The following is a 23,373-nucleotide window of genomic DNA, read 5'->3' on the forward strand; positions in this document are numbered from 1 at the left end:
ACCCCTAACCCCAGCCACGCTCATCCTCACTTCTGATCTGCCCTTGGCCTTGAGCTATACTTTCTGAGGAATCCCTAGAAACATGGATGTCACTGAGAAGGCCACTTCCTTGTCATTCAGGTCTCAGAGCCACAGAGAGGTCTTCCCTGACCACACGAGCTAAAATCATCTCTACTAGATCACCCTGCTTTGCTTCATACCAATCACCACGATTGTTTATTTGCTCATTGTGTATCTCCCCTGCTAGAATGTAAACACTGTGAGAACTGGGACCGTGAGAAATGTGTCCGGTGCTGTGACATTGGTGCTTGGCCAGTGAAGATGCTCGGTAAAGCTGTTCAATGCATGCCTGAGGCCCAGAGAGCTGACGTTACCTGTCAGAAGTCACACAGCTAGTAACGGCACAGCAGGCCAGGAAACCATGTCTGCCTGGCACCAAGTCCACGGTCTCAAGCATTTATTCACAGAACAAATACTTACAAAGCACCTATTCTGTGCCAGACACGTTCCCAAGGTGCTGGAGATGTAGAGTTAAAAGGGCACCATCCCCGCCCTCCACTAGGACAAGAACACCAGACTTGACAACCTTGAACACCAAGCAGAGTGGAATGAGGGTTGTCACCGATGAGGAGATGTCCCTTTACCCCACCCCTTCCTGAATAAGTCAGCCAGGTTACACAGGCTTTTTTTTTTAAAATAAGTATTATTATTATTTAAAGATTTATTTTTATTCATTTATTTTGGCTGCACCGGGGTCTTAGTTGCCACACGCAGGATCTTTGTTGCCGCCTGCACACTCTTAGTTGCGGCACGTGGCGTCTAGTTCCCTGACCAGGGATGGAACTCAGGCCCCCTGCATTGGGAGTGGAGTCTTACCCACTGGACCCCCAGGGAAGTCCCTACAGAGGCTTTTGACCTCAGTTTCCCAGCAGCCGCTTTAGCTCTCTCCTTCTGCCGTCACCAATCACTGTCACTTCTGACCATCAGCAGTACTGCCGCTACGGCCACCTCCAGCACAGCCATCACTGCCATCATCGTGGCAGTTACTCTCTGTCACAACTTTCTCTAATTCTTTTTGGTTTGGCCCTTGCTCCTCGACAAAGCTCTCAATCAGTCTTCAGTTATTATTGGTCAGCAGGAGGGCTCAAAAGAGTGGAGCTGAGATGCAGGTAAGAATGGAGCAGGACAGCAGGTGGGAGACTACAGGATCCCTTGTTTTAGGGGTGTTTTTCTCATAAAGAGTTGAAAAGATGGCAGATTCAAACCCCCTCATCCTCCTTCAGACACTGAAGATCGCCTGCTTACTACCCGGCCCATCACCTGGTGGTAGGATGGTGTCTTCCCCACTCTCTCTTCGAATCTATGTCTTTTGGGGCAGGTTTGGTAAAGACGTACAAAGTATAAATGAAGCTACCAACCAAGTGGGAGTTAGTTCTTGGAACAAAAGGTATTAGAAGAACGCTGGAGCTTAGCCTCTACTGCCTCGTTAGGCAGAATACATATGACCATGTGATGGGTTCGTATGCTATGCCCAGCGTGTTTAAGATGTATTGACTCTTCTAGTCCTTGGTTTGCAGATGGGGAAACTGAGTCAGAGTGGTGAGTCACTTGTTCAAGGTCACAAAGCTGGTATTGACCTGAGATTTGAATGTAGATCTCGCCCAGTGGGTCTCAGCTGGTACAGATTTTGCCCTCTGGGGTCATTTGACAACGTCTGGAACATTTTGGGTTGTGAAAATTGGGGGATTCTAATGGCATCTAGTGGGTAGAGGCCAGGATGTTTTAACATCGTACAATGCACAGAACAGTCCCACACAGCAAAAGATGATCCGGCCCCAAATGTCACTAGCGTTGAGGTTGAGGGCAGAGTTCACAACTCAGCCTCAATGTGGGCGAATTGGTCTGAGGGCCACCTGTGGGTTTGTAGAAGCTGACCTGGTTACTGCACTTAGCTTTTCAGTTGAACTTCGGAGGATGTGGGCTCCAAGGTTAACGACTCTCTGTTCTTACATAGGGCAGACCCAGGGCTCTCCCCAGACTTCGGACCAGCAGTCATTTTGATAATGTTGCATTTTGCACCTCCCAGCAGTTCTCAAATAAATGTCGCGCAGGGGTCCCCGTCTTATCTTGCCTACCTAACGGAAAGGGCCTAGTGTTGGTAAGAGGCTACCATGGCCAGATGTCTCACCCAAGCAATTTCATTTACTCCCTCATATACCCCTGCAGTGGCAGATATGACAACGCCCATTTCTCAGATAAGGCAACTAAGGACGGGGCAGGCGGGAGGGAGGTGAGTTAGATATTGAACTTGGCTGTTTTTGATCCAGAGGCCAGTGTTCTTTCCTCTACCTCAGGCAGCCTCGGAACTCCCTCTTCCATTTGTGAATTTCTGGAGGCATCAAGACATTGTCTGCTTTTCTTGACAAGTCAGGGTCTCAGACAGGAGGGTGGCAGCCAGAACCCTTCCTCTAAATCCTGATGCCACCTCCCATCCCATCGCTACTCTGTCCTGCCACCGAATGCAAACACTTTGGCCTCTGCACGCAGGGCGTCATGCTGGGGCGTGGCTGTTACCAGCTTTTCTCTCTGGAAGCTTCTCCCTCTTCCAATCCTACTTCAAAGACTTGGGTGTGTGGTCTTGTATTCAAACGATTTAAATTTTAGTGTCTGGTAGGGTCTCTGTTTTGTCTAGATTTGCTTTTACTTTCCCGGAAATTAACCCACCATTCACTTCAAGGAAAGCAAAATTACGTTGTTGTTGTTGTTGTTTTTATCCTGATGAATTTTAAGTTGTACAAATAGAACACAAATTTTCTCAGTAAAAAAAAAAAAACTCCAAAAAACCATTTGGGCAAACCTGAAGTCTCCCCTGACCCAGGCCCCTCTGGCCCAATTCCACCCCCTCCTCGTGAACAGAGTAGCCCTTTGGGTACAAACACTTCTGGTACGATTTCCACGTGTAGACTTACATCCTAGTTTATATATTGTTCTACCGTTTGCTTTTTTCACTCAACAGTATGCCTTGGAGTCAGTGCATCCACCTTAGAACAGAATTCTGCATCATACTTTAACCCTTTCTCTCTCTGTTTGTGTTTCCAGCGTTTCTGTTTTTAGAGACAAAGCTGTGATAAACATTTTTGTCAACACCTCTATGCAAACATGTAGACCCTACGGCAGCTGCCTGCAGGTAGAATGGCTTACCTGAAGGACTCCGGGCATTAAACATTTTCATGCAGACGGCTAAAGTGCCTTTCAGGAAAGCCATTTCCACTCTCAGCTGTGAGTCCCTGACCCTCATGTTAGAGCCAAGTCCTGGCTTCACCAATCAAATTTTCCTGTCTAAGAGGCAAGAAGAGGTCTCCCTGCTTTGCAGGTCATTTTCCAGTTACTCATGAAGTGTTCACTAACATCTTTTCCAGGGCATCCCAGCTATTCCCAGTCCCTCTTCAGTAAAACAGGCTTTTAAAATCCTCTTCCCACTTAAAAAATTTGGTTGCTTTTACTTAATCGTGCTTGGAAGGGTTTGCTTTTTAAACATTTTTAAACCCTTGTCCCTTGCAAGTGCTTTCTCTGAAAGTCCTATCTGTGCTTGTTTTTACCTTTGCCGAGGACACCTTCTGTGACACAGACAACTTGGCCTTGGCCCCCTGCCAGGCTGTGAGCACGCATGTGTGCATGTGCGTGTGTGTGTGTGCGCGTGTGTGTGTGCACGTGTGTGTGTGTGCGTGTGTGTGTGTGTGTGTGTGTGTGTGTGTGTGTCTGGCGGGGGGCCTGCCTTCACCTGCTCTTCCTGGGGCATGAGGAGGGATCAAGCATTTAGGCACCTCATGTTTTTTTCAGTTTCTGATGAGAAATGGTGGGAAAAGGTCCTGCCTTGCCTCCTTATTCAGCACTAATAAGGAGTTCTGCTGGCGGTTGCATAATTTGAAATCTTTATTCCTCAAATCAAAATCCAGCGGGGGCGGGGGGTCAGGGTGCTGAGGCTTCCCGGCCCCCTTATACTCTGGGGGTCCAACAAAGGCGGTGCTTCCTTCTGAGCCCTCGGGACATTGGTTACCTCTTCTCCCCATGCCCCATCTGACCCCCCACCCCTGCCCCACTGGTTTTATCAATCTCATCTGTCCAATCCCAAAGTCTTTACCTGAGGCCGTGGACGCAGGCTGGGGGAGAGCTGCTGGTCAAACAGTCTCTGCAGAGATTCCAGGGTAGGGAGGGTCCGGGTGACTTCGCTGGGGGTAGGGGACAGGGTGAAGGTCAAGGATTAGTGAGGACCCAGTGAGGCATCACACACACAGGCTCCAGCTGGAGATGCTGCGTGGTGGTCACACCCACTCTGGCAAAGGCAGGGATCCTCCCCAGAAGGACAAGCCCGGGCAAAGATCCAGGCCTGCCAGTACTGGTCCATCTCCTGAGAACCCCCACCCCTTCCGTCCTGACCAGGACCAAACTGGAGCCGTGATGCGTAAACCTGATTCACCTTTGTTTAGCCACACTCAACTACGAAGCCTGTAGAAAATTTGAATCTAGAAGCACAAAACTACTTAGAACTAATTTAGTCATCCATGGTTCCCAAACTTTAGCGTTTGTAAGAATCACACCCTCATCGAGTGTTAAAAACGCAAATGTCTGGGCCCCAACCTGACTTGGTCTGGAATCTGCATTTTAATTTGGTGCCCCAGGGGCTTCGCGTGCGAGCAGTCTGTGCTTTCTGGTTCACATCTCCTCTAAGCAGCTAAGGTGGATGCCCAGAGAGATCTGTCATTGTCTAGTACGCTGACAGTTCCAGTACCAGGGCTTTATTGATCCTTCGTTCCCTTCTCATCTTTTTCTATTTTCCCATTGTTTTGGGCAGGGTGGGCAGACAATTTTGAGTTCTATTTTTCATCTATTATTTCGTCAAAAACTTCATGTTTTTACACATTCAACATTCCTAGTGGTTTCAAAATATTCTATCAATTAAATGTACCAAAATCAATTGCTAGATATTTGGGTTATTTTGCAATCTTGGTGATTATAAATAAAGGCTGCTGTGAACAGCTTTGTTCATATAGCTCTTCTTTACTTATTTTCAATTACAGTCTTAAGATAACCAGAGATTATGGCTCTCGATCAATATCATCGTTAAGCCTTTGAGTGACGGTGGCCTTGGCCACTGTTCCAGCCTGCTCATCCTTTGTGCTATCTGAATTCTGTTATTCTCCTCTCTCTCTCTTTTAGTGGGCATAACAGTGCATTTTAATACTGATGAACTGATTTGCATATCTTTAATGTCTAAGTATTTTTCTATCTGGTTGGTTTCTATTGTATTTCTCTTCCTATAAACTGTTCATGTCCATTGCTGGTCTTCTGTTGGGAATTTTGCTGGTATTTTTATACATTGGTATAAACTCCTACTTATTGCTTTGCTTTTTATTTAATCTAGGTGTTGTAAGTTTTTTTTTTTCCCCCCATTCTGTTGTTTTCACCCTAGGTAGGCTGGATTTCATTATAAAGTGCTTTATAGTTTTTTATTGCTCTATTTTTCACCTTTTCCTTGGAAAGTTTTTTGCTTACCTTAGTTAAAAATTTATCAGCATTTACTCGTGAGCAATTAGTAGCTCACTTTAAATTGGTCTCTCACTCTTTTAAAAGTTATGTTATAAACAGGGTTTTGGGGGGTTGTTGTTATATCTTTTTAGTTCCTTACTTCCTCTGGAATTAAAAAAAGTATGTGGTGGAAATAAGTTCACCTTCTTCCATGTTGCTATTCATTTTCACTCAACTGCACTTACTCTTTTTTCCACAGTTCTTTTGGGCTATAGGATTTATTTTCAGAATTCATATCATTCATTCAACGAAAACTCTGGAGTGCCTCATATGTACTAGGCAATGTCATGTTCATAGACTGACACATCTCACCATTGCAAGGATGGTGTTGTAGCCTACTGGCTTTGATTGGCCATCCTTGGGATGCCTCTGGGGGCCAAGGATGGGGTGGGGGGAGGTAACTGGCCTGGGGAGGGGGAGGGAAGTGCCAGGCAGACAGGGTTCTCAGTTTCTTTCCCACCTCCGACTGCGCTACTCTGTTAACATAGTGGTATTCTGTTTAAACTGTCATTTCATAAAAGAATTCTAGGCCAAAAAAAAAAAAAAAAAAGAAATTCTAAAGCACTAATTCAGAACATGCTTTACCATCAAATAGATCTCCCTCATTGTTCTCCTTTTTAAAACTGTTATTTTAAAAACACAAGTACATATCACAAACTGAATCTTTAGGATTTTTCTAAGAATAATGCTGTTATCTCTGTATTTCTAACCTTGGTAAAATTTTGAGAAATCTGGCTCTCAGACGTGTCTGGAGGGGTTGGTTAGGGTCAGAATGACCAAAGACACATAGGGACTTGAGTTGGAAGACTTAAGAACTGGTCTTATCATACAGAAAGGATTTGTCCCGGGAAGTTACCATCAGCAGGGTCCCTGGGAAGCTTGTCTCAGCTTCAGGTCACCAGCTCAAGGGAAGACGGGGAGCAAAGACAGGGAGGGCTGCAGTCCTCAGGCAGGTCAGACCCCAGACACAGCCCAGAAGGGGCCTAGGCCCCCTGAGGGAGCCCTCCCAGAAGGAGAGGCTCCTCCCACCTTGGTCTCAGAGAGATGGTTAATTTCCCCAAGATTCCCATTCAGTTTCCAGCTAGCACATCCAGTGTCTCCTAACCAGGAACTCCAGACTCAGAAGGAACATTCTGATACTTTGTTGTTTTCTTAATTTTTTCTTCTCTGATTTTTTGCTTCTTTTTCTCTTTGCTTTAGCAAAAATTTCTCATACAGTATTAAATAATCAGGTGATGATGGGCGTCTCTTTTTCTTTCATTAAAATGTTTAATGGGATGATTTTAATGTTTCCCTGTTAAGTGTAATTGGTTTTACATTGACACATATTGTATTATTAAGGAGGGATACTTCTAGTCCTTTCTAAAAAATGATTTTTAAAAATTAGAAATGACTTTTATCAGGTCTATTAGTACATCTATGCAAATGATTCCCTTATCTCTAATCTCCTGCTAAATTACAGTGTTTTCTTTATATTGACTCACGCTTACAGTGATTTCTTAGATAAAACCTACATTTTTCATATCACTTAAATTATATTTGCTAGAATATTACTGAAATATTATACATTTATATTAATAAATGAAACTGGATATAGTTTATTTCAGGCTATTATCTTGATTAGGTTTTCAGATTTGAATTATACTTTTCTTGAATATTGAATTAGGTGATTTTTGTCATTCCCGAATAATTTATAAATCATGGTTATTATTCCTTGAAAGTTCAAAGAGGGTATACATGGTAATTTTTACCTTTCATATTTCACATAAAATATTTGTTTCATTTAATTATAATTTGAAGGTTTGTAGCCACGTAATTGTACACTGTACTCTTTATTGATTTGGAAATCTTTAATGCAAATTATTAAATCTCCTACATTTCTCATTTTTAAAATTTCCTTAATTGACTTTTTCTTAATTTATTTCTGTTTTTAACTATCTTCCCCCTGCTCTTTTCCTTTCCGGTTGTTGTTATTGTTCATTCGCTTAACAGAGATTTCTTAAAGACTCTGCTTTGTTCACTGCTGTATCTCTAGCCCCTGGAACAGTGCGAGGCTCGTAGTTGGCACACATTCAATCTTTGTTCACGAATACTGAATACATTACTGTTTCCAGTACTTTGCGTGACCGTGGAAATATCGAGGCAATCGGGGTTTGACCCATGATGCCTTCAGGAGACTGAGAGCCTGGATTAAGTCTGTATGCTTGACTTATTGTTCTACGCCTCCCTTTCCATAACAGAGCATTTAAAGCTATGGCTTTTCCTCCAAGTAGTGCTTTGGCTGCATCATCTAGAGTTCTGATATACAGAGGCTTGATTACCCCGGGTTTCCAAACCTATCCCACATAGGCTATCATTGTGTCAAATGTCTTCTTTAATTCAGCTGTGATTGGAGATGATCAAGAAAGGCCAGATGGCTGGGTAGTTGTGGCTAGTTTGTTACTTATTTCTATTTTCATCATACTGTGTTCTGGGAACACAGAATGAACACTTTTGCTTTGGGTGTATTCATATCCAGCTGCTCAGTAGGCTGCTGGGTTCTTATTTTTAGCATTACCAGCACTCTAAAATTTCTGGAAAAAGATTCTTGGAAACGTTTTGAAGTGAAGCCTTGTGATTAGTACATTTTCACCGATTTTTTAAATCTGCAAAGACTCCTTTGGCTCTTGAATGATATCTAGGTTGAGTTGATCCCAAGGAGAAGTCAGTAGTCTTCTCCTTGGAGATACTGCTTCAGAATTTTTATTATATCATCAAGGAGTATGAATAATATTAAGTATTGTAATTTGTAAAACTAATGGTGCTGTTCCTAGTTATTTACTTTCCGAGCTCATCTTCCCTCGTGGTTTAGAAGATTATAAGAAGAGGTTTTGGTGCTGCTATTTGGCAGTTCTGTCATTGGGTCTTTATGAGGCTTCTCAATACCTGGATTTAGCTCCTTTATAAACCTGGAAACATTTTTTTTCTTTTATATATTTAGTCATCAATTACACATCATTTTTTCCCCGCTTCTTGGAGAGCCCACCCTACCAGCTATAAGTTGAATCTCTATGCCCTCTTTCCAAAGACTATCGATTTTTAATCACACATTCTTGGCATATGCTTATTTAGTCCTCTCATGTTTTTTTTCTTTTTTTTGCGGTACGCGGGCCTCTCACTGTTGTGGCCTCTCCCGTTGCGGAGCACAGGCTCCGGACGCGCAGGCTCAGCGGCCATGGCTCACGGGCCCAGCCACTCCGCGGCATGTGGGATCTTCCCGGACCGGGGCACGAACCCGTGTCCCCTGCATCGGCAGGCGGACTCTCAACCCCTGCGCCACCAGGGAAGCCCTCTCATGTTTTTTATATATACTTACCTGACATTCTGCTCTGTTTTGTGATTTGATTTTCAAGTTTGATTTGAAAACTATGGGTTCATTTTATGGCCTCCAATGAAACAGTTATAATGATGGCAATTTTGTTTTGGTTGGTTGGTTTCTTTATCAAAATCCTTACCGTGCTCTCACTTAATTGATACAATAATCTCTCCGACACTTAGACATTTTATTTTAAATTTCTACTTACAATCCTTCTCATTTCTCCACTTCATGGGGTATCAAGTATTTCCAGACTCTGGAGACTTAATTCTTTATTCTCTTTCTCTGGAAAAGTTTCTGTCTGGTTCTAGATAATCTAACTTAGGGTTACAAATCTTCCTCGAGCCTTTGTGCTGCGGAAGTTCCTTCTTTCAGACACAGGTACTGACACTGTAATGACATTTTTGCAGAGGAGGCTCTTGCACTGTTTCTCACTCAGTTCTCTGTGACTTTCCCATCCTCACCCTGGCGTTTGTGTTGGGCCAAGTGGTCTGAGTGGAGAAAACTGGCCACCATTGGCACCATCCTCAGCACCCCGTTCCAGTTCCTTCTCCTCCACCCCACCTCTCAACGTCTACCCTGGGCCCCCTTTCCCCTCCATCTGCACTCCCCCCTGTGGTGACCTTACCCCACTCATCTCCCAGCTTCAAGTGCCAACACATGCTGATGACTCCCAGACATATACCCTTACCCCTGACGTTTCCTGGGCTCTAACTTCTAGAACTAAATCCTTGGTTGGTGGCTCACCTCACAGGATGTCTAATAGCGCCTCAAGCCAATGGTAGCTCAGAGAAAGATGCCCCTCCTCCACCCCCTCCTCTTTGACTTTCCCCATCTAAGTAACTGGCATCATCCACCACTCAGCTGCTCGCACCAAAAACCCAAGGGTCACCCTCGATTCATCTTCCCCCCACCCTACATCCATCTGCCAGCTCCACCACCCACACACGCCCCGGTCACACCAGCTCTCAGCACCCACATGCTCCCAAGCCTTGGGTCATCGAGCTAATATCTATCAGCTCTTCCTGTGTGCCAGGCACTGTCGAAACCCAGGACTCAGCAGGATGCAAAGCAGACACAAATTCCTGCCTCCTCTTGCTTCCCTTCTCGTGGGCCACCATCAGGTCACAAATAGAGTAGCTCCCAACTGCCTGCTGCTTTGGGTCTGCCTCCTAAGACCCAGTCTCCACCGCCCTGACTCAGATTATGGCACAATCCTGAAAATCTCTACCAGGCCTTGGGAGTCCTGTGTGATGTGGCTCCTGCTAGCATTGCCAGGTAGAACACAGGACACCCAGTTAAATTAGAGTTTCAGATAAACAATGGATAATCTACTAGTGCAAGTATATCCCAATATTGCACAGTATGTACTTATGCTAACAAAGTATTTGCTGTTCATCTAAAGTTCAGACTTAACTGGCCATCCTGTGTTTTTATTTGCTAACTATGACCACCCTACACCTGACTCTTCCCAACCTCCACTCCTAACACTTTCCTTCACTCTTTATGCTCCAGCCTCACAGACTTTTTGTTCCTCGAGGCTGGCCTCATTCCCACCTCAGGACCTTTGTACTTGACATCCCGCTGCCAATAGCTGGATGGCTAGCTCCCTCTTGTCACTGAGGTCCCAGCTCTGCGACTGCCTCAGAGAGGTCTCCTTGACCCCCAAAGGACACTAGCACCCTCCCACCCAACGTCTCTCTAGCACTTTCCCCTATTTTATTTTGCCATGATGTTTACTAAAATTATCTTGTTTATTTACAGACTTAATCTACCGCTATACTTCCTTACTAAGACATCAGCTCCAACAAGGTCTAAAGAGCAGGGACTTTGTGCACTGTGTTTATTGCTGCATCCCAGCTCCCAGAATAGAGCTCAGGGCAGGCTCTCCATACATATTTGTTAAGTGAGTGAATGAATGAATGAATGAATGAAGAGCTGTTCCAATCAAAGCAGTTTGAAATCTACTAGTTTATAGTTAGTTTCATGGAACAACACCTGCAGGGTTTGCAGGGGGATGGAAAACATAATTTTTTCCTAAGATTTTCTAAAAGTCCATCCCTAACCGCGTCTTCAAGCCTGACTATCACTTTGCCTATGAAGTGAAGACAAACAAATGTTGGGGGGCATTTAGAACATCACACGGTCTCTCTACTTCTAACTCGAAGTTAACTGTTCAGTAACTAAAGGCCTGTGGAAAACTAGAGAACTAGCTATGTTGAGGAAGCTGCTGTCACCATAAGGATGAGGTGACCCAGATTCTAGGAAAGTCCAGGTAGCAAAGCAGTGTTGGGGAAATGTGCTGAGTGTACTGGGTGAAACTTGTGGAGAGACTTAAAGCTAGATCTCCTCTGGACAAGGAAGCAGCAAAGAACAGGATTTCCACTGGAGCAGAAATAAAAGCTCGCTACCAGTCATGATGAAATTGTGTTTCTTGAAAAGAAAGTGCTGTGTGTGTGTGTTTTTCCTAGTGATGAATGATTTATAACAACAGCATCACATGGAGCAATAACTCTCTGTGGAAATCTTTAAAAATGACGGCTCTGGGTCCAATTGGCTGAAACTGCGTCAGTCGAAAGCCAATTCCTTGAAAGTAAACCTGACTGGCCAATTTGATGAGTGCTCAATTTGTCAAAGAAATTATTCGTTAACTTTACCAAATGTACGGATTGTGCTTTTTAAGAGCCTTTAGAAGGAAAGTTCAATTTGATTACTGCTGATGAAAGATTCTTGTTTGCATAGAAACTTAGCTAAGATAGATATGGCGCCAGAGAAACTGACAAAAGAATTTTGAAACTGCTGTGTATGTAATAAAACACAGAACAGTATAGGCTGATAAAACCTCACCCACATGAAAAGCTATTTTTCCAACCAAAATGTTGACCTTTCATTTGCCATGGGATTGTTTGGGGTCCCTGTGATTTCTTTCAGATGCTTTTAAATGTGATTTTCTATTTTTTCGAGCATTTAAAAAATCCTTTTGTCAATTCTTCAGAGAGTGTATCAGCTTTAAGTTTGCACTTTTAACAATTAAAATGTAATTCAACTTAATTTTAATGGTAATGAAATGAAAGCACATAATGAAATTAAAACACTAAAAGAAACTGGAATTTTTACCAATTGGTCCTTCAGTGAATTCAATAGCAGAACACTCAAGTTTTGGTGAATTGGCTCACTTTAAAAACCTGCTGTCACTGGCAATCTTGAGCCATCACCACCCACGCAGAAAACAGGCTGATTTTAATTGATCTCCTCTTGGTGCCCTTACGTGCTTATCAAATGTGCCGGCTGCAGCAAGAAAGACGAATGGCAGCAAAAGCCGTAGCCTCTGGATCCTTAGCAAGTGTGGAAGGGCTGGCGGTGTACTCCCGCCCACCCCTTCCCATAGCAACTGGCCTCGAATTAACTTTCATTTAAAAAAAAAAGCCAACAACCACCAAGTTCAAATGCCATGAAAACAAAACCTCCAACAGCCAGATTTCTAAGCCCCCACCAGGAGCCCAATTACCCGGAGCTGGACACCGGGGCTAAGAGCAGGGGTCACCCTAATGAGCTAGTTCTCTCACCCACTGTCCCCCCTCTCCCATCCTCACGGCAGCCATTACCCATAGAGCTCCTTGCAGAGGAGCGCGGTCAGTTTCTTGAGATGAGGCAGACTGCAGGAGCCCGACTTCACAAAATCAGAGTCCAGGGTGAGCTGAGTGCTTAAATAATCTTGGATAGCTTTCAGATGCTCTTCTGGAAGCCTGAAAAAAAAAAAAAAAGGAGAGATAACAGCATGCTTCTTCAGTTCCTAAACGATAGACACCAGCAGTAACAGGCAGAAGAAGAAATCTGAATTCTCAGAGTCTCCAGCTGAGACACCGGCCCTAGGAGAACATTCGCACACCTGGACAGGCTCCCTGGGTCTTACTGCAGGGGTGGAGATCAGGTCAGACAAGAGTAAAGGGCCCCAAGGGAGGCTGCCTCCAAACCCACCCACTGCTTTGATTGGAACAGCTCTTCAATCCATTCATTCATTCATTCACTCACTTAACAAATATGTATGGAGAGCCCGCCCTGAGCTCTATTCTGGGAGCTGGGATGCAGCAATAAACACAGTGCAAAAGTCCCTGCTCTTTAGACCTTGTTGGAGCTGATGTCTTAGTAAGGAAGTATAGCGGTAGATTAAGTCTGTAAATAAACAAGATAATTTTAGTAAACATCATGACAAAATAAAATAGGGAAAAGTGCTAGAGAGACGTTGGGTGGGAGGGTGCTAGTGTCCTTTGGGGGTCAAGGAGACCTCTCTGAGGCAGTCGCAGAGCTGGGACCTCAGTGACAAGAGGGAGCTAGCCATCCAGCTATTGGCAGCGGGATGTCAAGTACAAAGGTCCTGAGGTGGGAATGAGGCCAGCCTCGAGGAACAAAAAGTCTGTGAGGCTGGAGCATAAAGAGTGAAGGAAAGTGTTAGGAGTGGAGGTTGGGAATAATGAACATTAATATATAATAATGAACATTATAGGTGGAAGGGAGTGATACCGGCTGGGGATGGGAAATGTTTATCCTTTGAAAAGGAGACAGAACAGCTTTGAAAATGTACAGAGGACTTGTTTTCCTGCTTCATCAGTTCCTAAAGATCGGATGTGAGGGCTGAGGGATGCTCTAGTCCAGAGATGGCAAATGGCTACAGCTCACAGGCCAACTCCAAGTTCACAGCCAAGGGCCACCTGGAACTCTGTGTCAGGGAGGTTCCCAGTCATCCGAGGCCCCGAGGGGAAGTCTCTGTGCTGAGTGATGGGGCTGGGGGTATGGTATTGGCAGCCTAGGTGCCGGGCCTTCGCACCCCCAGCCCTTGCTCCTGGTCTGGTCCAGTCCCTCTCAATTACGGATGAAGCACATGGGCCCGAGGCAGGACCTGCCCTCGCCTCGCACAGGATGGCCCAGCAGAGGCAGAGCCCGGGCCGCGTCGCGCCAGGGCTGCCCCCGAGGTCTGATTGCACCTCTACATTCTATCACCCAGCAGCATTTCTTCCTGGATAACTTTTGAGCTTTTGTTCCTATAATAATGAACATTATAATTACAGCAAGTATGTCCTGAGCGTAACATACCAGTCACTCTGCTTAGCCCTTTATGCTCTTTTTTCCCCTCGAATCCACAAATCAACGTTATGAGCCAGATATTACTATTATTCCTATTTTACAAACAAGGAAACGGAGGCTCAAGGATGTTGATTTACGTGTGTGAAGAAATTCATACAAGCCTCAAATAGCTTTGCTCCAGCCTTGCAACAAGTTGAAGCTAGAGGTCACAGGGTATTTTCTTCTCTAGGATCCTTGAAAGAATGAAAGGCTGTTGCTCCTGAACAGCAACAGCTGTTCAATGAAAGACCGAAAAGACATAGATTAGCCATTTTGACTTATTTAGCCTGAGAAGTCAGCAACTATTTACGTACCAGTTGTCATAATATTTAAGTTTAATCTATACTTATTCTGAGTCTTGACACCATAAAAAAATCCAGTTTCTGCCTCAGTCTGTTTTGCTGAAAAGGAAAAATCTCTCCTACAGCATGAAGATATGTACTTTAACAATTCTCGTGCCTATTGGCTTTAACTTTGAGACCATCAGTACTTGCTTTAGGAAGCGATGTTTGTTAAAATGTTTGTTGTAGAAAAGTGTTGACATAAAGACGTTAAACTCTGTTTATCAGAGAAGGTTGATGTTACTCAGCAGTCTTTTCTTAACTATGACCTAACTGATTAGATCTAATTAACTCGCACAAGAGACTGTGCAGGTTGTCTTATAATTAAGAATAATCTAAAGGCAGTCCTCTGTGTACAAAGCTATTTTACAAGCAACACAGATTAACCTGCAAACACAAGGCAGAAGCTTAGTTTTTCATGACCCAGAAGAGAACTGAGGGCAGGCACTATGGTCCCTCCAATGTGCTCCACCCACACACCTCCATCTCCAAGCAGAAGCTTTAGGCAAGTTCCATTGCCATTTGTTAGCTGAGAAGCCACACCAGCTTCCCCTCAGCTGCCCCCATCCCCTCTCAGGAGGCTGCGTGGAGGCTTGGCTGGACACCTTGTCCTGCCCCACTGGGCCCTGAGTCCCTAGAGAAGACCTGTCCCTAGAGAGGAGGGACTGACAAGGAGATGTAGCCAACAGACCGCGTGGGAGAGTCAGGAGGTGATGGGCGGCAGTGGCACCATTGAACATCCTTGCCTATTTCCTCAAGGACTGCCCTGCATTTAACACCTAAACCTGGAAAGAAATAGAATCTCAAGGAAACTAAACAACGGGCTCTGCCTGAACTATTTTAATAAGCATTTATTATATGGATACATACATCAGGATAATCATGGTAATGGCCCAACATATTCAAAGCACTGGATGGTAAGCTTCTGGAGAAATAGCACAAGGAATTCCAGAAGCGTGCAGAGAATATAACCCGGCGGGCCCGGAGAAAAATTAGAGGAAATGTCAAGGTGGAAGTATAGAAACACCAGATATCTTAGCAACCGGTGGCTGTGTGTACCTTCAGGCCTTTGCTTTGTATTTGGCTAAATCAGATGGTAGGTGAGCAGCCCTGGCTGTCTCAAATTAATCTTTCAAGCTGGAGATGTTGGATTAGCCCTGCCAATAGGATATTCTTTGGAGGGCCTTTATCTCATGAAGAAACAAAAAAATGTTTTTCAATTTTTAACACATGGAGATGGCTGTGTACTAATTAATTCATTCAACACAGATCTAGGGAGTGCCGACTCCGTGCCAGGTGACATGCTGGGTGCTGGGGACACAGTTCCCCTCACGGAGCGTCCTCCCTGTGGAAGCCATCCCCTGGCCTGTGTTAAAGTCAGGGCCTCTGATTTGCAAAATAACCAACGCCCCTCCCAGCCATACCTCCACCTCCCATCATCCAGCCTGGGCCTGCTGAGGGAGGCGAAGGGGCTGCAGGACCTCATCAACATGGACTAGTCTGGTACCACATACGGGGCCAGATCCTGAGAGCCCTGGATCAGGGCAGGTGAAACAAAGTGTTAAAAGGATTGCACCTCACTCCTTCCACCACAAAGAAAGGAGTGGCACACGGTGTAGACCTCACAGTCTACACCACACATGGAACGGTTGCTCTGACCCATTTCCCGGTGACACGGAAGTTGGCCTCCTTTGCATGGGGCCCAGAGCAGGTCCAGGCTGCAGTGCAGGCAGCTCCTCCACTGGGACCATCTGAGTCAGTGGACCGCATGGCGGGAGGAGTCTTTGGGACGGGAAAAGATGCCATGTGAGTTCCCAGCAAGCCCCAGCATAGGCCGCTGAAGCCTGGGGCAGGGCCATGCCGTCTGCAGCAGAGAGCCATCCATCATTCCAGAACCAGCTCCTGCCATGCCGCAGGGTCTGGCAGACATGGAGCACCTGAGCAGGGCCATCCAGTGCCCGCGCAGCCAGAGCTGCCCCGCGAGCTGGGCTCCCTCAGACCCACCGTCGGGAGGCCGGTGGGCTCAACAGCAACCTGTCCTAGTGTGGAAGCGGCATCTCCAGGAGACAGCACGGGGTGAGCTACCTGGGTGTCGTGGGGCCTGCCAGGTGGGGACTCACCCACTGGTGTCCATGGTCTGCAGGCGCTGGAACAACGTCTCTGAGAGGCTTGGCCGGCTGACCTCCGTGGCTCGAGGATTATCGTTGGAAACGGGGACCTCCTTGGCCTCACACGGCCCGGCAGATAAATGGATGTTTCTGGGTGGCAGCTCGGGGGGAGACAGGATGCCTTCTACCCAAGACAAGAGCAGGAGTGCCGTCTGGGCTGACCGCTCCCTCCCTCAGGATCACCGCCTGCGGAGAGGGGCACGTGGCCCACCCTCTCCACCCTCTGTGCGGTGATCCTGTCCACCCGCCACGTGGGGTCCAGGCCACTGCGCCCAGCTACAGACCTGTCTGTGCCCGCACTGTCCCTTCCTGGCCCCGCTCCCTTGCCAGCTGACTCCTGGGATAGACAGGGAGCCTGCCAAGGGCAGGGACCTGGTCTTGGCGGTCTCTGCCCCGGGGCCCAACACAGAGTTTGTCCCCTTGAGGAGCTCTGCAAACACCTGCTGGGGTCCGATGGCCATGCCAGACAGGGCTGCTGGCCGCGGACGGCTGGAGACAGCAGCCCCAGAAGCTCAGCAGGACGGCCGGCTTCGGGGCAGAGCAGGGGCCCTGGGCCAGCAGAGGTTGGGCTCCTGTCATAGGAGGAGCTGGGCCGGGGAGCAGGCAGGTCCAGCCACACTGCCCCTCTCTCTCCCACCCTGGCCCCCTTTTCTTTGCCCTTTCTCTCTAGCCTCTGTCCTTCTTTCTCTCTCCCTCCAGACCCCCAGAGACAATGAAAGGAAGTGAGAGGCTCCCTCCACCCAGGGAACTGAGATATGAAACAAACGACTTGGACTTGGCCTGGGAGATGGGACTCCCACCTGTTCACCTTGAAAGCTTCCATCCTGCACGTACCACAAATGGGTGAGGGTCCTGAGCCCCTGGGGTCTGCAACCTCCTGTCCGAGCGTCTTTTCACATGGCGTGGCTGCCCCACGGCTCTGGACACAGAGGTGCCCGGGGACGTTCTCTTTAAAGGATGAGCCGTTCCTTCACTTCCTCACCTGGCTTGGGGTTCTTTCAAGGGTTATGATCCCGTTTTGAGCCCCATGGGGACTGGCATCACCTTGAGAAGACCTGAGCCAAATCCGACCCCTTGGACTGGGGGTGGGAGACGCCTGGGTCCAAGCAGACAGTGGGTCTTTCTTGGGAAGGGAAGCCAGCCGTCCTGAGATTGTGCTTCTCTTTCCGGATCTTTTGGGGGGTCTTTTTCTAGTGTTGGGGTCTTTCTTTAGACGGCCGTGCCCGGAGGGACAGAAAAGCTGGCGTGGGGGGTGAGAGGGAAGTGCAGAGGGCACTTATGCATGATGGCTTCTCGGTGTCGAGGCCGAGCCTGGGCTCCTGGGGGCAGCTGGGGGACACACGGCCCGGGCACAGCACTGGCGAGTGACCCTGGACTCACACGTGGACATGTCGGCTCTGCCTATTTCACAGCTGAGGGCGCCTCTTACTGGGCCAGGGAGGCGACGAGGGACACGGCTGCCTGGGTCCCCTTCACCTCTGCAGACCTGTGCTCCTTTTGAAACACTCTGCCTGGCCCTCGTCTCCTCCAGGAGCTGGAGTTTACCCTCGGAGGAGGCTGCCGATGAGCTGTGCAATCGCTCACGGTGGGTCTCCAGGAAGGTGGGAGGAAGGGTGGCCCACGGAGGAGGTTGCAAGGACGCCCAGCACGTGGCGGGCAGCAGCCAGGGATGGGCGGAGTCAGGCCGGGGACCCCACACCTCTGGTCTAATCTGTCCTTCAGGGGAGACGCTGGGGGTCTCGGTTCCAAGCCCTGGGACTTAGGAGGAGCCCTGACCAGTTGAGAGGTTCAGTTATGTATGTCAGGGCTTTCTTTCAGGACATGAACTTTTGAGGGGAAGAGAAGGGGAGCTCCCGGCTGCACTGCCTCTCTGTGCCCGATGCTCGCTCTATTAGTCTGTCCCTCCCCTGTTTAAACAGTAGGACTGACTCTCACATACCTTTTAGGGGCTGTACTTTATTTTCTTTTAATGATGATATAAAGAAACATCCTTTCTCATCCTTCCAGCTTGGTGCAACAATCTCCTTCCTCATTCTCTTCACAGCAAAATTCAGCTAATTATTTTGACAATGATTTTAGCTGCATTTATTGTGTGCTTACTATGTACTAGGCGCTGGGATCTACACTGACTCCTCTGATGACACCCTGAGAGGCAGATATTATTTTTCGTGTCTCTTTAAGAGAGGTCTGTGGTGTACAGAGGTTAAGTAATTCACCTACGGTCACACAGCTGAGAATATGGGGTGCAGGAAGTTTGACCCAGGTCTGTCTGAACCCAGAGCCTGTGTTCCTAATTGGTCTTTAACCACCATGTCACCCCCTCTGATAACCGGACCCACCCAATCTACAAGCACTTGAAGTGAGAGCAACACCCCAGAACTTCACTATGGGACTCAGATGGCAGGCGGGGTCCCGGAGGCACCTTCCCTTCCGTCCCTTCCTACCTGTCTCCTCCTCTGGCTCGTCGCAGGCGTCGTCCTCCTCCAGGGGCACAGGATACTGCAGGTGGGTTACCAGGCCCATGTTTTCCTTCTTGTAAAACTCGATAAGCTGGTCCAGCTTGGTGAAGAACCTCACGGGGACGCCTTCGGATGCCTGAGGACAAATCCCAAGCAGAAGCACATTGAACAGGTTGGAACATCACCCAACCACAAAGGCCACCTGCAGCAGAGACCAGTGAGGCCGAGAGTGACCACAGTCCATCAGAAGCCCTGGGCTCCTACGCAGGGCCTGCCTGCGACGCCCACACCCTCACAGCCCCTAAGAGCCACTCTGCAAAAGGCACAGATAGGACAGTTTTAAAGACTTTTTTCTTTCAGTTTAAAAAAAACTTTTATTTTAAAAAGTATTATGTTACCAAGTCACGCATTTTCATTATGGAAAACAATTTAAATACAGAATTAAAAAAAAAAACAAAAGAAATCACCTGTAGTCCCACAACTCCAAGAGACCTATTTTTAATAGTTTAGAATATTTTTTCTAGACCTCTTGTGTGTATGTTTGTGTGTGTTCGGTGGGGGGGAGTTATTACCCCACCCACAAGATCATTTATTTTTAAACTCGGGGAAAATCTATTCTAGCAATTGTTTTGCTTTTATTTTTATATTTTTTCATTTGATATAATCCTGTTTTGTCAAAACTCAGAAAATGGTTGAGGCTGCACAGAAATCTTCCCTGATTTGTATCTCTGTTGTTGATGACAGAAGAGCAGGAGGGTAATTCTACTGGACTGTTCAAATGCCCTGGGGCCAGGTCTCCTTCTCATCGCCTGCTGGCTCCAGCAGGAAACTCCAGTTCCTCCCTCAGCAGCCAGCCCCGCCCACTGAGGCCCTGCCCCTGCTGAAGCCCTGCCCACATGAAGGCCCCACCTCTGTGATTCCCCCTGGTGGGCTATCAGGCAGCAGGGTAGGATGGGAGAACTGCAAGCAGGAGGCTTAGGGTCTCATCAGTGCTGTACCCTACTGCTCCTGACCCAACATGTCCCAACATCCCGTCCATCCTCCCTGTCCAGTCCCCTGCCCCACGCCTCCTTGGTGTTCCATCTCAAGGTACGGCACCATTGTCTCTCCACTGGCCCAGTCAGAAACCCAGAGGACTTCTCCCTCCCCCAGCACAGATGGCAAAACTGGACAGTGTAAGGCCGGGTGTTCCTCATCCAGCCAAGAAGATGCTGAGCGAGGTTGCAGCCCCAGGTGGAGGAGAATGATGTAGTCGGGCTTTAGGGAAGCGCAGTGAGCCGGGGGCAGCTGGACATCAGGCTGCTGGTGGGTATAGGGATGAGCCCCAAAGAGGCTCCCCCTCTGGGTGGGGCTTCCCAGGCCTTGAAGGAGCAGAGCGCCCCCCACGTCCTATCACTAAGTGCCTATGAGTCACCCCCATTATCATAGTAGCTAACAGGTCAATGACATTCATGTGATTTAGAAATGAGTTGAGGAGGGGCTGTCTTTGGAGTTGGAGGTCAGGGGCCCAACTGCTCCTCTGGGGGCTGCCTGCTGCTGGGACCCATCGCCCATGGGAAAGGAGAATAGGGAAATAGGGTGCACGTTGGAAAGCCCACCCAGGTCGGTGGGGTCTGGGCTGAGCGAGGCTGGATCGTCTTGACTCGCCCACCTTCAAGTCAGGTGCCTATTGTTCCGGCACGGTTGGCACTGATGTGGGAGTCATCAGGGCCACAGGTAAGTGGGGTTGGGAGAGCAGACAAGGCAGGACGACCCAGACCGGGACAGATGCAGACATCTGGGAATGGACCAGGACTCAGACCTGTCCCTGAGCCCAGTTCCTGGTGGTAACCCCAAGTAGCGGTGAGGATGCATTTGCCTTCAGAGACTCCACCGCCTTCAGAGACTCCGTCTCTCCGTCACTCACCTTCACTCAGGCTCCACACTTGCCTCTCTGCCTCCCCTCGTCTCTCTCTCCCCACACGTATTTGTGTGGGGGATGCAATGCACGCACGTATAAATCTGTACGTGAGGGCACGTCTCTGTTTGAGCGTCTGGCTCAAGCTATTCAGTAAATTAGTAGCATTTAACAAAAGGCCGGGCCTTCTAAAAAGTAACTGAAATAGGTTGAAAACCCAAAGTGAGCGGAATAACAAAAATAATTTGACACGACACAAGGTCGATGAACTCGATTCAGTTAAAGCAGTCGTGACAAGTGTCATTCTGTCAAAAGAATTTACAGCTAATGGATGACAAGCCATTAGGCGTATGGATAAAGGATGTGAAAGTATCAAAGAAAGTCAAAGTCAAACGACTCGTGTGTGAGTCTGGAAAAGGGTTCTCAGCTGGAGGATGTCTGGGGAATGTGCGTTTGAGAGAGCACACGAGCTATGGCACTTTAGATGCACCAATGCTGAGACACTATTACTTTATGTACTGCTAGAAGCTAAAGCATAAACCAAAATACCCCATGAAGCTGCGGGTACAACTGATTTCGGAGATGTTAATATGACAAAATAAACACCTTAGAATTGATGAACTATGCTGGGGTACTGAGCGTGCAGAAGAACAGAACACTCTAAAATTCATCTGAACACTATGGATCCAGTGAGGGAGGAGGTGGGCGGGTGCTGAGCGCTGAGACAGAGCTGCTGGGACCCTGCGTGTGCTTGGACTGGTCACAGAGGCCAGGGAGCCAGGGCCTGGTGAACGACCGCTGCTGGCTGCCCAGGTGGCCCAGGTTCCCAGGAAGGTAGAGAATGAGGGTTGAGTCCAATCCCAGCCCCACTCATGGGGGTGAGGAGTGCAATCTGGACAGGTGGGTCGGAAGCTCCGTATGCCTAGGAAGGAGCAGCCCCGCCATGGCCTTCTCACTCCTGAGCTGAGCCGAGAAAGGCCCTCTGTCAGGCAGGATGGCCAAGTCAAAGCCAGGAGTGGGAGTCGGGGTTTCCAAGTGGACAGTGCCTTGACCAGGGCCAGCAGGAGGACTGGGGCCCCGTGGGGATGGGGGCCTGGTCAAGTGTGATTCCGCCTGCCCATGCAGCCCATAGCCAGGGGCCAGATCTGCTTACTGTCGTGTCCCCAGATGGTGCCAAAGGGCCTGGCCGTCGTGGGATGCTCAGCAATTAGTGCTTGCATGGACTTGCAGGATTAGGGTCAGGATGAGTCAGGGGGAGAGATGGTCAAAGAGGACCCTATGTGGGCCTGGGACTGGGGACACAGAGCAATGGCTGGGGGGAGGATAGGTAGCAGGGGAGCACCCCCTTCCTTCATCCTCAATCTGATCTGCCAAAGGTGATGCCTTTCCAACACCTTAAAATGTAAAATGTCTGGGCTTCCCTGGTGGTGCAGTGGTTGAGAGTCCGCCTGCTGAAGCGGGGGACACAGGTTCGTGCCCTGGTCGGGGAGGATGCCGCGGAGCGGCTAGGCCCGTGAGCCATGGCCGCTGAGCCTACGTGTCCGGAGCCTGCGCTCCGCAGCGGGAGAGGCCACAACAGTGAGAGGCCCGCGTACGGCAAAAAAAAAAAAAAAAAAAGTAAAATGTCTGACTACAAGGTTGTCATGTGTATCAGTCAGGTCCAGGCAGGAAGCAGATGCCACATTCGCCTGGGGGGATTTCAGAAGGACTTAGTGGACAGGGTGTAGGAATACACCTGCGAAGTAGGGGAGCAGTTTCCCTCCTGATCCAAGCATAAGGGGGGCAGATGCAGGACCCAGAGACGGCTGCCAGGCCAGGGCTGAGGCCTTCCGGGAAGCCAGCCCCAGAGGGAGGAAGCAGGGGTGGTCCCCCACCCTCCCACCATGCAGCTGTGCCTCCCATCCTCCAAACGCCACCGGAAGCCAGGGGATTTGGAGGGGGTCTGGCCTCGAACGTGAGACACACAGCACAGAAGCAGCCCACGGAGCCCACGGTGACAAGACGCCCAGGGAAGCTGTGGGAAAGTAAGGCTTGCGTGTCCTGCAGGCAAGGGCAGCCCTCAACCCAGGAGGGGGACCGGCCATGCTTCTGGGACAGGGGGCTGCCCTGGATCCTTAACGGCCACCAGATTTCAATTCCTCATTCCACAGCCGCTGCCTTTCTGAAGAGATTCACCAAGTCATTCTGAAACAGAGAAGGAAACCCTGAAGCCCCACGCTAGCCGTTCGCTGCAGACAGCGGCCCTCACAGTTACAGATGCCCCCCAGGATGGTGTCCCTAGGGGAGTGATGGGATTTCTGTTCTGCGGCAACTCTCCCACCACCAGGAACAAATTTCTTCTCTCTGTGGCAGATCCCCAGCGCACAGAGCAGAAGCTTGATCTGAAAAACACAGAGCAGCGATTCCTGCGTTCAGTCGGCTCTGAACTTACGACGTGCGGGGCAAA

General features: G+C 48.3%; 1 protein-coding gene across 1 annotated transcript in view; it reads right to left on the bottom strand.

Annotated features, from left to right (window-relative positions):
- The window catches only part of INPP5D (inositol polyphosphate-5-phosphatase D), a 131,123-nt gene that overhangs the window by 48,402 nt on the left and 59,348 nt on the right, over window positions 1-23,373 (bottom strand). Inside the window, exons 3-6 of the mRNA XM_027118170.1 lie at window positions 19,016-19,166; window positions 16,524-16,695; window positions 12,547-12,687; window positions 4,142-4,229 (exon numbers count right to left, since the gene is read on the bottom strand). Of these exons, the coding sequence (XP_026973971.1) occupies window positions 4,142-4,229; window positions 12,547-12,687; window positions 16,524-16,695; window positions 19,016-19,166 (552 nt within the window). The remainder of the gene's footprint in view (window positions 1-4,141; window positions 4,230-12,546; window positions 12,688-16,523; window positions 16,696-19,015; window positions 19,167-23,373) is intronic.

Source organism: Aethalodelphis obliquidens, unplaced genomic scaffold, assembly GCF_003676395.1.
Source record: "Aethalodelphis obliquidens isolate GAN/ISIS:26980383/991018 unplaced genomic scaffold, ASM367639v1 scaffold2, whole genome shotgun sequence".
NCBI lineage: Eukaryota > Metazoa > Chordata > Mammalia > Artiodactyla > Delphinidae > Aethalodelphis > Aethalodelphis obliquidens.